We start from the raw sequence: 14,618 nt of genomic DNA, 5'->3' as shown, positions 1-14,618 counted from the left end.
TGACAAAAGAAATCTGGAAAATAGTGTAAAAACATGGACAGGGCCCCGCATTTACAGGACTTGGTTAGAAAAGATAGTTTGCTGCTAAACATAACTTTAGCGCCATCTGGTGGTGTAACTTTGGATGACAAAAATACTTTAATAAACATAAGGTTTTTGCCATGTATAACTTCATTACTCCCTTAAAATTAGGCAACACATGCTAAGTGTTGTTTTTTTCCCCCCTTTAAAGCATGTGCGTGCCATGATTGCCTTACATATAAGCTGGAAGTGAGCTGGAAGTGAGTTTGGGGGCCATGAACTGGCATATATATAAGTAAAGCTGTACTTGGCAAAAAGTATATATAGATATACATACTTGTGTTACTGCTTGTCCTTCTAATAACAGCAAAAAAGCTAAATTTGGGGGACATATTTTTTAGGGACATGAGACGTGTTGTTCCTGTCCTGCTCTGTGATTGGCCAGAGACGACCAGCACCCACCCCCTCTATTGACCACTCTCCGTCCGCGTTTTGTTCACGTGACTTTGCTCCCGTTCGCTCTTGCAAAGTTAAAAACAGACTTTGTTTATCTTGCGGGTTGTTTTCTGAAATGCTCTCCGACTAGTTAACCTACTTTCCTTTCCACGCTGGGCGTTATTTACTCACCTTAGAGTACGAAACCCTCCGTATTTCACTCCTCATTTCTATAGCAGATCCTCTCTTTGTAATTTAATTTAATTTTTTTTTTTGTTGTGTTTTCTGCAATTGATACCGTGCTGCACGAAAACAAAAGCGTCTGGACTCGCGGTCTTCCCCCTCGAGCACGTGCCATTTGTCAAAAAGACTAAATCTCTTCTGCAGACGTTTTGTCTGCTGATTTTTGTTGGGGGTGTGCAATTTGTTGCAGCTGAAGCTCGACAGGAGAAGCTCACCGTGAGGATTTTTTTTTTTTAATCGAGCATTAGGAGAGCGCCATGGCGACCGAAGTGGATACGTGGTCCTCCGCTCCAAAAGTCGACGGTGAGTTAATGAACTCTGGTCCGCTTTGTGTCGCGCGCGGCGGTGCAAAGTGTCACGCAGCAGCCGAGGGCCCGCTGGCGTGCTCTCCCACCTCCATTGTCCCTGCATGGGATGGGCTGCAGCGCCATGCTCCACCATGTGCTTCGTTAGATTCAGACACACGGACACTCGTATCAACAACCGCTGCACACTGACGCAGCTGTTGCGCCCAGCGACGCTAATAGCGGAACCGAACTGCTTTTTTATTATTATTTTTTAAAAACATTTTGTATTATTCTCTTAGGGCTTTGTTACGCTGTTTGTTGTTGGACTGCTTTTATGTTTAACCCTTTCGCGTTTGTGATTGGACGAGCACATAGCGCTCACTTCCGCTTTGACAGGTCGTTGTTTGCACACACTGGCGCAGCCTGCCGAGTGCATTTTTATACACACAGACGTCATTTTGCTGTTCATGTACGGTAGTAAACAACCTTGTGCATGAGAAAGATTGAGCTGTCTTGCTTCCTGTTTTCTTTCTCGATCGTGCATATGCAAGATGTTACGCTTCCTCAATCACCTACATGTGTGTGAACACATCTATGTTAGCATGCGTTTAGATTTTTTTTATTTAGACCCAGACGCAGTTCATATAACGTTACCCGCATCTTTTCTGTATGAAGTTGATCTATTTTTTTGACAACACGAAATGCAAAAACGGGAAGCAATTTTGATTTGAAATCGAACAATCCGTGCAGTGGCGACGTTTAAATAATTATTTTCTATCACAAATGCACTATTAAGCGCACTGTTTCTGAAAGATAGTAATTGGACGGTGACTTTCCTTGAATGAGATCTGATCCCACGATACACTGGGTTGCTTTCCTCGCCCAGCCTGGCGATGACGTCGACACGTATAGCCTACTATAATAGCCGATATAGCCTTACATAATCTCGCCCTCTTGCTGGTGTATTTAAACGTTACATAAGTAGTAGAAATGTATTGTTAGCACCTTAATCGGTTGTAATTGATCAAACCGATAGTTCACATGTGTGAGTGGCATTTCAACTCAAATACCGATGCCTTGATTTGTGTGTCATACAAAACTGATTCACATATGGTTACAGAGAGGTAAGACAAAGTGCATGTGAGACACCACGTGGTTTGTTAAACTGGTGTGTTATGGTTGTGTGTGTGTGTGTGTGTGTGTAAAAGCAGCCTGTGCTTCAGTGCACAGATGGGCCTGTCTGTCTTTTCTCAAGGATGGTCCACCACGCTTGATTGAGCCGCCTCTGTTGATGAGGTGGACACACACACACACACACACACACACACACACACTGTCAAAGACTCTATTGTCTGTGCTTGTAGGAAAAAAGGCGCAAACAACTCCACTATACATTGTGGGTCAACAGTAGAGAAATATGTACACCTTACATTGTATATAGCACACATCGTTTCGAACATTGATCTTCTCAAAATCCCCAGGCTTTAATGACATCTATTTGTGGGTTATTTGATTACAGTTTATAAAGAATTGTTTATTGATAAGTAACCAGAGCCTAAATCAATTTCCTAAACATTTTTGTCATTTTTTGCCACAAATAACCTGTTTACAGCTCTCTGCTGTGAGAAGAGCCCTTTTTCTCGCTGCAGCTTTAAATCCTAGAGTGCCACCCATGAGAGCATTTCCATACCGCCTTGTGTAAATACATGCAGTTACCAGCATCTTAGAAGAAACCCACTGCCATAGATGTCAAGCCAGATCTCTTTATGGCCTGCTGAGTGCACGTTATGTTATTGTCTTGCCTGCTCTACTTTTAACAAATCTCCTCCCTCGCATGTATTCATGAAAACATGTTTTGCACACACCGTCCGTTGGCATCAAACTTGGAAACTGAGCCAACCATAAAGTAGTGCTTTACTGTATGTCAGTGGAAATGATTGTCTGTCTGACTATAAAAAAGCAGCATGTTATCAGCCTCTTAACCGTTTATCCGAGTAGCTCTAATCTTTTGTAGGCACCTCCCCGTGCACTTTATCTGTGTTAACGCTCTGCAGCCGTTACAGGGGATGACTCCAGAAGCACAGTCTGCACAATTACACAACGTTCATTTAATGAAGCGTACGCCGCTGCATTAATAAAGTGAGTTGTCGCCATCTTTCACACGTGTCAACCCGTGTACTTTTTATTTTTCAGGTTTCGTTGTCACGGTCGTACATTAGCGCACACGTTTGGGCAATGTGTCTTAAACATGTTCAAGTAAAGCGCTGTCGTCGTCTCCTTAAATGAAATGACTGTTAAACCCCAGGACGTCCCCACCCTTTTGTCCTTCGATAGATAATCACCACAAGTCTAGATACAGTAGAGCTGTTGTCTACTGTGCCCTGTATTATTTAGCAGATGCTTGTTTCACCGATTTGCTTATGTTTCTCTGTACGTGGATGGAGAGCGACATTTTCTTATTTTATTTAACCAGCATGTTCAACTGAGATTGAGAACTTCACAAAGTTTTGACTGAATCTAAATCAAAGCACTGTTAAGGATTTTGACAGTGGACATGCAAAACAAATATCATCTGCATAAAAATTGTGTTGCCTTTTTAAAGATCCCGTCAAGACTTGTTTTATAACATGTAAATATACTCTGATATGGTTTTTCCACAAAAAGATTAGTATTAAAAAAAACACACAGCTGCTCCGTCCTCTTCATTGCTAATATTGTTATTGTCAAAAGTTTGCCTACTGCACACAATTGATGTCACACATCCTGCTCTTGTGTACACACCTTAAACTTAGATTTAATGATCGCACAGAGAAACTTTCGCCTTCCAGCTGACTCATGTGAAAACAGCCTTTTGGTGTCTAGCACCTCACATGCAAACAAGTGCAACAGGCTTTGGAAGTGGTGGAGGGCTTTAAAAAATGCTGCTGTATTTGACAGATTTCCTTCCAAAATTGCAGTACTGTGACTTAGTTACCTTTACTGTCATGCACTCTAGGACTGTCCCTCAGGAGGAATGTGCTCCACTCACCCTCTCATTCATATACCCTGCAACTGTATGGCGACCCAAACCCTAACACCTACACACCGCTGTTCATGTTCGTCAGCTGTAGAAGGCTCCCGCACAGCATGAGGTCAGGGGTCGTCGGCTGGCCTGTTTCTGGCTATGTGTGAAGGAAATGGTTAAATATGGGGGCGGTTTTGAAAACATCATAAGAGTGTTGTGTGGTTTGGTCTTCATTTTGTTGAGTGAGTTTGTTGCTGCAGCTTTATGAGACCAACCATGACACACAGACTTTTAAGAGCTTCTATAGCAGTATGAAGTCTGTGTCACACAGGCACACGATCCCTGCACAGGCGAAAAACTATTAGCTCGACTGCATTTTTTCTGCTTCTTGTTTTGCAACTCTCGCCTTGACAAACTGCTTTGAATTCTTCAGCCTTCTCATTTTTCTGCTCTTTTCCAATTGGCTGGTCATGTATATGGCATGCCGCCATTGGCTAGATTTTCCTGCAATCTCGAGCCCTGTGGTCTACATGTGGCAAGGAGAGGGAACAAGAGGAGGAGATGACACATGGCCGACTGTTTACAGATTTTGAAGGCCACGGGCGTGGTGCCGCTTTTACTCCAACAGGTTAATTCAGGGAGGTGCCCTGCTTCATGCTATGGTGCTTCCTTTCCTTTGTTATTCACGGTCCAAGTCAAACATTTGAGACCTGTTTTTAAATAAAACATTTGGTACTTTTGCAGCACACAGGCAGAGTCTTAAGATTGTTAGGTGTGTGTGTGTGTGTCACATGTCCTGTAATCTACAGGGCCATAACTCCTCTTACTGCGAATTTGGGCACATGCATAAACGCTGTAAGTATCCATTACACTCAGACATTCTTCCTCCTCCTGCTGTCCTTCTCTCCTATTGCTTGGTCACGTGACCAGTCATAGACCCAACCATGCCATATGTAGTCAAGCCCTGGCTGCTGTGGACAGATTGCGAGAAGACTGAGGAATAAAAAGAAAACAGTGTTGTCAGCATTTCTCCACCATGTGTTGCACTTTGCTCCCTCCCTTCTCCCATGCCTGCAGGAGCACACCAGTCCCACATGTTGTTGTCTCCACATACAAGAAGCAAACTGGGCAGATGATTTTTAACAATATACTTTTCAGTACACCCACTAGAGAATGGTCTATGAAGTAACACCTAAACCTAACTCCAGCTGAGGATAGAGCTGATGAGTGTTGCAAGACTACGTGTGAATAGGTGCTGCCAATTGTGACGTTTGGCTTGATGTGCAAAACATGGCCATGGCATATGGAGGTGGCTGTTGCACACGCAGGCAGAAAGCAGTGTTTTCATATATAGATTCTGTAATTTGTTGCAGCGTCGTAGATAAGTGTGAGACAAAACAACATCAGCAAGTTCACCATAAACTTGTCTGACTATTGTTGTGAGCTGTTTGGTGCAAACCAAATCGTCTAGTCATATTTCTTCATGTACAGCAACAATATGCAGAACATTAGTGTCTTGTCACCACAATGGCAGGAAGGGGTTAGCAGACATTAACCTTGTTGAGCTTGCTTGCAGGCAGTCTTGGTTTTTGTCTCAAAGCTCCAACAGTTATATAATTGTTTTTACGACAGAAATTAATTTACTAGTGTAGATACGATTTGATTTATTTTTTAGATTATTAGTATTCTATTATTTTTACTCAAACAAACTAATCTGTAATAGTATAGATTCACATATTATTACTCAATATCCCCTCAGTATTTCCTTTTTTTGTGTGGGTTACATGTTTTCTAATATGTTTTGTTTCTGGGAATCATGTTGCCCTATTGAAATTAAAGATATAGATGCACACTACATGGCAAAAAAATCTGGAAAGGCTTTCCATAAGAGTTTGGAAACTAGTTGCGGGGATTTGCTCCCATTCAGCCACAAGGGCATTAGTGAGGTCCACTGTCGATAAGTTCTGTCCTATTGTGCGAACAGTGTCATGTTGAAGATGGAAAGAGTCTTCCAAATACTGTCAGTCATACTGTATACTTGACGACCGTCCAATGATGTCAAATTAAATGTTCTTATGGCAGTATCATGACAAAATTCCGTTGCAGTATTTGTTACTGTCCCGTTGACCAAATTCAAATGGCGTTATTAATCAATTGTACTATTCTTCTGACCACAGGGGTGTTCTCTTTTGACGACAACCTGGCAGAGGTTAACCATCCCTACAGCGTTGACGATGACTTGCTGAACGAGGCGGAGGTGAACGGTAACTGGACTCCTCAAGAGAAAGCTCTCCACGAGGCTCGACTCAAGGCCAAAGCCAAGCGCCGCCTGCGCAAGTCCTCACGCAACTCCACCAGCGAGTCCTTCTCCGAGTCCGGAGAATTGTCAGGAAGTGACCCGCACAGTCCAAAGGGCAAAGTCAACGTCAGTGACCGCAAATCCAGGACGGGAAAAGGCAGAGGCCTGCCAAAAAAAGGTACATTTGAGCTACCCTGGTGTATGCAGCTTTCTGCTATTTTAGTTTTTTTGGGGGAAGCTGCCACAGCCTTTCGACAGTAACTTGGAAGAGAGCAGCCATGGGCACTGTGTCCGGAGAGGTACTCTGCCCATGATCTGAGAAAGTTCAGCTTTTGGCACTGGTAGAAACATTGATTAGCAGATTTCAAGATTCGGCTCATGAAGATGTGACAATTTCTGGTGACACTGATTTGTTGTTGACAATAGCATTTAGTTTAGTTGGAAATGTGTTGCATGACCTGCTTTTCAATCCCTGCACAACGTGTGTGTGTGTGTGTGTGTGTGTGGCCATGGCTTTTTCCCACAATAACAATGGTGAACATGCCTTTATGGTTTGTATGCAGGTGGAGCAGGTGGTAAAGGAGTTTGGGGGGCTGCTGGGATGGTTTATGAAGATGAGGAGCCTGATCTGCGGGACCCCAACTACGATGAGTCTGCTCAGGTGAGCGGGTACAGCAGACATGGACTGTTCATAATATCGTATTTCTTTGAAGGAGTTGGGACTCAAACAAAAAACATGGGTTCTGTGCCAGATTATTTCCATTTTTCAAAGTAATTTATGGGATCTCATTATTAGACAGAAGGCAGTAAAGAGAGGAGAGAGAAAGATGAGATATAACATGCAACAAAGGTGCTTGTAGGACATGAAAGTGCTTTGTGCCAATAGGAAATCCTAAATATACAAATCCTCACTAAGCTGTCTGTGAGTATATGTAGACTTTGACTTTTTTCCCCATGACTATCTGTTATGTTAATCACTAATGTAGGGCTGCCTGCAACTGACAATTATTTTCTAATACTGATTAATCTGCTCTCATTTTCTTGATTTAATTATGTAGATTATAAAATGGGAAATTTCACTATTTTATTCAAAGATGACATCTCCAAATAGCTTGTTTCGTCCAACTCGAAGATATTGGCCAAGATATGTGACCTTTATTTGCCTGGAAAAATTACTTGGAAATGAAAAAGCAATATAGTCCTTCTCATGTGCTGTGGAAGTTGATCCTTTTATTTTCTAAATGTTTCCATCACCTGACCGTTAGCAGTCTGTACACATGTACTCTGAACTGTGTCGGCCACTGATGGTCTAACCTGTTGTGCAGGGCAGCTTTTTGTTCCAAAGAGGCCCGCTGTTCAAAGCTGACTCCTTTTATTTCTTGTGTCAAACAAATGTGCTGATGTTGAAGGGCTGTTGCTAAAACACACTACATATAAAAGAGGCGTTGCTCTGTGAACAAGATGGTGATTGTCCTCACTCAATAATGAATTGCACAATGCATCAAACTCTATTAACTTGTAATATCTTGGACGGCATGCGATAAAAAAACGTTATTTACTTACAAAATGTATTGTAATGTAAACTTTTTTTTCATGATTTGGCCGATGCAGATTTAAAAACACGCCTGCTCACATGGATGATTCATCGATCACAATCCGTCTTTTTAATCTTTATTTCCCTTATCAAGCCAATGCTCTGTGTGACCCTGCCGAAGGTCAAGTTTTATCTTGTGTAATGGTCAGGCTGACTGAATGCACAGTGGGAATTGAGCTTCTGTCAGTCGAATAGATGATATTGGTTTTGGGAACAGCTCAGAAAAGCCAGTGCCAGTGGCCTTGAAAGTTGTAGGAGAGTCGTGGAACAGTGTGTTAAATGGGAACTGGGACACGCATACAGAAAAGTACACAGGACACAGGACAGGTGCCCTTTGAATCAGACTGAGGAGATCACCTGATGAAGGATTTTAAATGCTACAGGTCCCGTACATAAGAAAATAATTCCATGTAATGGAACTGTAATGCGCTTGAGAATCAATCCTTGGTTGAAGCATCATGGGCCTCCATGTTGAGACAAGAAATGTTGCATACAGGTTTAGTCTTTAGTCTGTAATTGATTTTGGTTGCCTCCCATCAACACAATTGCACAACATTCTTTATACTGCTATTTGTTTTCTTGTTATATAAATGTGGGCGTATTACAAGAGGTCAAGACAATTGAGTGATTCTTTTTTATGTTCTAGGATTTAACATTTTTGCCCGTTTTCTCTTAAAACTAAAGTAGTTATTGTTCTATTACAGTTTGTTGGAACTGCATTATTTTTTTTTCAACCCCAATCCATTGAACCGTTGCAACGGTTACTATTTCATAAATGCTTCCATTGTTCTCCTGGTTAATCAAAGCATCTTCTGGAAAGTTGGTTGGACCAGTTTTGACATTTGCTTATGCTAACGTAGAGACAAAAGAGAGAAGTTTATATTCCATCATATCAGAAAAACAGAAAGGTGACATAACACTTTAAAAAAGAAATCTCAGTGATAGTGATCTGAAATTATTATGCCATATTTAAAAATGTTAGACTCGGATTGCACATTAATTTAAAACCTTGATACTGTCAATTTATCGCTGTACTCGCCAGCTCGTGATGCTGAATGTGAATATGGATGGACTGACACTGCGTTTGTTCTTGCACAGGGGGACACAGTTTATGCAACAGTTGTGCCTGAGGTAGATGAGAAAGAACTTGAAAAGATGGTCAACCCAATTGTACAGGAGTACTTTGAACATGGAGACACCAAAGAGGTCCAGGTAAATGAATGCACATTGTTGCACAGATCATTAGATCACTTAACAGTGCTGTGACTTAACTTCGATTGTGCAGTATCCTAAATTGTCTTATTGTTTGTCCCTCCTGTTAGATGTTGCTGAAGGGGCTCAACCTGGGCTCTCATAAGTTCGAGTTCTCCTCCCTGGCTGTGGCACTGTCCCTCGAAGGCAAAGCCAGCCACAGAGAGCTGACCTCCCGCCTGCTGTCTGATCTGTCGGGCAAGATGCTGTCACAAAGTGAAATGGCCCGCGCCTTTGACAAGATACTCAAAGAGCTGCCAGACCTGATACTGGACACACCGGAGGCTCCGCAGGTAGACCTCTTCATCTTGTCATATTGCTATATGTATTTGACTACAAAAACATGTGGAGATGCATTCTGATGTTTTTTTTCTTTTTCTGATGTCTCACAGATGTTGGGCCAGTTTGTAGCCCGAGCCATAGCAGACCACGTCCTCCCCATGTCTTTCCTGGACTTTTACAAGGGCAAAGTGGACTGTGAGCATGCCAGGTGAGCTGAGATGAGCGTGACTTATATGCAGATACAGTAGCTTCTTCAAAAAAAACATTCAACCTTGTTTGCAACAGTTGTAAGATTTCTTAAGCCTTTAAGTACATTTGACCTTGACATGAGCAAAAAGCTCATTTACAGATGCAACTGACACTCTCCTCTTCCCTGTGTTGGGAAAAGCTTCTGCTTTTAAGATGTCCTTCTCTCCTGTAGTACAGTGTGTTTATCAAATAATATTTAACTAAAATAAAACATTGGTGTCGTGGTGTTATCTCGGCTGTATTAGAGCTCTATGCTAAATTGGGTAATTCACTCTAGCTTATAAATGTATTCCCATTTATGTGCAACTAAATATTTTGGTGTGTTTATGTGCAACTAATATTTGGGTGTTTTTTTTTCCTAATATTTTTGTGTTTTCTTTTTTCAGAGTGGCGTTGGACCGTGCCGAAGTGCTGCTGACCATGAAGAGGGAGATGGTTCGTCTGGATAATGTGTGGGGCGTGGGTGGAGGCCTGAGACCTGTCAAACATCTCGTCAAAGAGGTGAGCACATACAAACAAAAACAATAAACTGATAAGTCTATAAGTATTCATGATCCATAGTGCTAAGGTCAGAGTGTTTTGTATTGATACGCTCTGCTTCTTTATTCACATTACGTAAGATAAACAGAAGGCAGAATGCATGCTGGTTAGAGAGCCACAGGCCAACCCTCTGCTATGTTGCTGTGTCAGCAGAGCACTTTCCTCCCCTAAAAAGTGGGAATGGCAAAAACGAGGGCACAGGAGGAGCCGACACGGATACACACCCTAGCCCTTAACTGAACAGACTCAACGCACACACCCCATGTGCTGTTGGCTTTGTCTTTGTTTACATAATTACAATTATTGTCTATGATCTGGAATTATTTTCCGCCAGGGTTAATGTGACTTTTGTGCATGTTAAGAAATGGGCGAGTGGTCCGTCAGTGTGTTCTCAGTCATGCAGCATTGTGTAAGCCTCAGTAGCCCTCGGAGCCGCAGGCTGTCCGGTTTTGATTTCCTGCCTGGTTGTGCAGCTTCAGGTGGCCACAGGATGCACAAGAACTCTTTCACCCGCTGCATTCACTTTTTTTTGTCACTCATTGTTGTGCTATTACTTGCAGCCTCAGTCTCTACTGCCTCACCGCTGTCACTGACCTGCTTTCTCTCCCCCCCCCCCCCATGTTGTTTTTTGATGCTCGGACGATCACACATTCCCCCAGCTCAGTGAATTAGACCCTGAATTGACTTGTAGCTTTGAGGGTTTAATACTGGATGCATTTGTCACACTCTTCTCAAATTTCAAGTGGTATAACTAATTGTCCCATAAATAGTTTTGAAGCAAACTTGTTTGTGTTAAGATTGACATAACAAATTAATACTAACCAATGAAGCAGAGAATAAAAGATCCGCTCCAAAAAATGTTTTCATCTTTTTCAAGCAGGGGGACTTATTTCCCAAGGAAGTCGGGATATTGCTGGAATAATTCCCCATATATTTCACTATAGTTCTTCATCCAGAGTGTGTTGAATCAAATACAGTTTTTCCCTAAATAAAGGCCAGGTACCGGCACTTAAACATGGACAATTCAGCATCATTAGCATAATATTTATACAGCGCTAATCCATCAATATTTATGCCTCAATCATCACTTTTTCTGTTCAAAAGAGAACATCAGAGCAACAGAGAGTCTGTCCATCCTCTAGTCTCTTCACAATACAACTACAAAGGATATTTATTACCTTCATTAGGCTTTACAGACAAAACGACCCCCTTCAGTGACAATAGTTTTATTACATTCCAGCTGTGTTTGATGCACGCAGAAACCTCAACAGCAAAGACCAAAATGTACATTTTTTATTTTTGTGCATGTTTGTCTGTTCCAGATGAACCTCCTGCTCAAGGAGTACCTGATATCAGGAGACGTGTCGGAGGCAGAGCACTGTCTGCGGGACCTGGAAGTCCCACACTTCCACCATGAGCTGGTCTATGAGGTATCAAACACGTGCTGTTATTGTGTCAGTCTTTGGTGTTTTTTTTTCATTCTGTCATGAAACAACCTACACATCCCATACTTTACCAAATATTCACCAAGAAAACACAACAAAAAACACACAAACAAACAAAAGCCTACAAAATCAAATCAAACAGACATGCAGAAGCACAAATTGAAGAAAATAAACTGTAAACGACCAACAAAGAGTTATGGATAAAAACTGAAGCGTGACAGGATTCTTTTATTTTTTACGGCAGTAAATTATGTCATATTTGCAGAGATGATGTCAAACATCATGATTTTGGTTGTTTACAATGTGGGGAGACTACATTATGACAATAAGATCAAATCCACATAGGGTAAAGTCTCTTACCAGTTCTTGACTGTCATTTCTGTCCTCTGCCAAGGACTGTGTGTGTCTGGCAGAGGCGTGTCTCATTTGTACTGCATGTATTAACATAATTTATTGTAAATGGGATAAATAAAAAAAACTTGTGATTATGTGTTGGTTACCAAACAACCAATCAGGTCTCAGTTGTGTACAAAGTACACAGTCTACTGTTGCCTAGCTTGGTGCAATTTGTTCTCCACATGCAGCACATTCAGAAAGGATTCACCCAGCTGGACTTTTTCATAGTTTTATTATCTACCAATAACCAAAAATGTAATGTATTTTTTTTAAATAATGTTTGGTAAGTTTTCAAATACTACACCTTCTCTTTTCTTGTGTATAAACTAATGTAAAATGGCAAACACGGCCACCATGTGGTGAAACGTGCATCTTGCACATCTGTACTGATAATTTACTTTTTATCATTAGACAATAGTTGACAGTAGCACACTCTTTCTTACACATTTTATATGTTACATAATTCAGGTTGTAGTGATGGTGCTGGAGTCGAAAGGAGACACTGCCAGTCATATGATGATAAAGCTGCTGCAGTCCTTCTGGAAGACGGGACTCATCACTGTGGATCAGATGAACAGGGTCAGTGCCTTGCGTTTAGTTTTTTAAATACTATTTTTGATTGGCATTTCAGATGAAAATGATTGTGAACACCTTGTAGTTATACTATCCATTTTGTACGCTGTTTTCCATGTAGGGTTTCCAGCGTGTCTACGATGAGCTCCCAGAAATCAACCTTGATGTGCCGCATGCCCACTCTATCATGGAGACCTTTGTGGACCTCTGCTACCAGGAGGCTGTCATCACCAAACAGCTGAGGGATGCATGTCCCGCCAGGTGAGTTGGCCAATAATCTCTACTTTAAAACATTGTTTTTCATATCTCTGTAGTTAAATCCTTCTTAGACTGGTCACTCAGTACAATAGTGTTGCTTGTTGATCTAGTTGGGTTTTAAGGTTTTTACAACAATGTAGCTCTATGGTACAGAGAAATAACCTATATCGAGCTTTGACTTGTTATTAGGATCAATTAATTTTTGGTTTGGGCTTTTTGGTCACTAACATGTTCCTCTCACCCTATTTCCTCCCTCCACCAGAGGACGAAAGCGTTTTGTGAGTGAGGGAGATGGAGGAGCGATAAAGAACTAATCCACAAGAGGAAGAGGAAGAGGAAGAGGAGGAGCAGGAGCAGGAGCAGGAGCAGGAGCAGGAGCAGGAGCAGGAGCAGGAGCAGGAGCAGGAGCAGGAGCAGGAGCAGGAGGAGGAGCAGGAGCAGGAGGAGGAGGAGCAGGAGGAGGAGGAGGAGGAGGAGGAGGAGGAGGATGATGATGATGATCGGGGGGGGGGGGGGTCTACAGGTTGTTACACCCAGATTCCGCTCCAGCATGTTTTTCTCTGAAACCAGGCATGCTGGCAGTCTTAAGTTTCCTTGTTCCTCCCAATAATGTTGTCATTACACAAACAAGCATTGACGTTTGGTGAAAGTAGACTGAGGAGTCGCCCAGGTTTTCAGTTTCATTCATCTTGTTCATCACTGTTTTTGACATTTTTGTTGTAAGAAAATTCTGATTCTGATTTTTTTTGGGGGGGGGTTGACACACCCCTCTTTCCTCAGTCTTTCTACCTGTTTCTCAAGAATAGTTTGAGTCAGCTGCAGAAAGACAGGGTGACATTCAGGGGGTGTGTGGGAGATGAATGTGGGTGTTTTGTCTCTGGCTTTGCTTCACCTGTTGCCATGTTTCTATTTTTTTTTTCCATGTCAAGTGCTACAAATGAAAAAAGCAATTAAAAGACAGCTGATACTGTACAGTCAGTGAGCACTTGGTAATTTAGCTCAACAAAGATCTAAACCTTTTTTTGTATTTTCTGCCACAAATTATTTGACATTTTTTAAAGGACTTTGTACCATCTGGTTTAAGTGGTTCTATCATGTCTTTATGAACAGGAGTTTTGGTTCTTTGGCTTTTCTTTTTTTGCATCTTGGTTCCCTGAGATCAAATGTTAACTTGTATTAAGCAAAGAAGTCAACGCAATAGGTGGTTATTTAAAACTTGCATAAGGGCACATATACTTTGGAGGCCCTTTTCTCTAAAAATTATAAAAATAAATTGGGGTTAATGTGTGGTTTAAGAAAAGAAAAAAAGTAAAAAGATTGAACATGCACTATTTCTGAGCACTTCCTTGCAATAAATTCACAGCTCACATGGTTGGAAATGGATTCTGTACAGGTAACCGTATATTATAAAGCCAAACCAAATGAACAGAATTAATCTGGGAATTGTCTTTAAACTTGTTTACCTGTCTGATATATCTGTGACATGGCAACCTCCGCTTATCTTGGAAGACTATGTTAAAGCATATTTATATATGCATATTCTTTTCTGCCACTGTTTGTAACAGTTTTTCATGTTGACGAAAGTTAAAGATGTGGCTAAGAAATATATTTCATTCATTAAAAAGCAAAAAAATTAAGTTTCTGTATTTCTTTTTTCTATTTATGCCAGCAGTATTGCTGATTTAACGAGGAGTAAGCAATTTGCCAACTGTAGTAGAGATGTACATCAATCACTTTAGCT

At 41.5% G+C, this 14,618-nt stretch overlaps 1 protein-coding gene across 1 annotated transcript; it reads left to right on the top strand.

The window, feature by feature from the left end:
• The first annotated feature begins 524 nt into the window (after positions 1–524).
• pdcd4a (programmed cell death 4a) lies at positions 525–14,514 on the top strand. The gene is made up of 11 exons (XM_034531857.1): positions 525–1,002; positions 6,168–6,467; positions 6,853–6,950; positions 8,982–9,095; positions 9,206–9,427; positions 9,527–9,624; positions 10,052–10,166; positions 11,528–11,635; positions 12,515–12,625; positions 12,741–12,880; positions 13,140–14,514. The coding sequence occupies exons 1-11, from the start codon at positions 957–959 to the stop codon at positions 13,189–13,191; spliced, it is 1,404 nt and encodes a 467-aa protein (XP_034387748.1). The 5' UTR covers positions 525–956; the 3' UTR covers positions 13,192–14,514.
• Positions 14,515–14,618: the final 104 nt, after the last annotated feature.

Source organism: Cyclopterus lumpus, chromosome 1 (genome assembly GCF_009769545.1).
Source record: "Cyclopterus lumpus isolate fCycLum1 chromosome 1, fCycLum1.pri, whole genome shotgun sequence".
NCBI lineage: Eukaryota > Metazoa > Chordata > Actinopteri > Perciformes > Cyclopteridae > Cyclopterus > Cyclopterus lumpus.
This window is presented reverse-complemented; position numbering and strand designations above follow the sequence as displayed.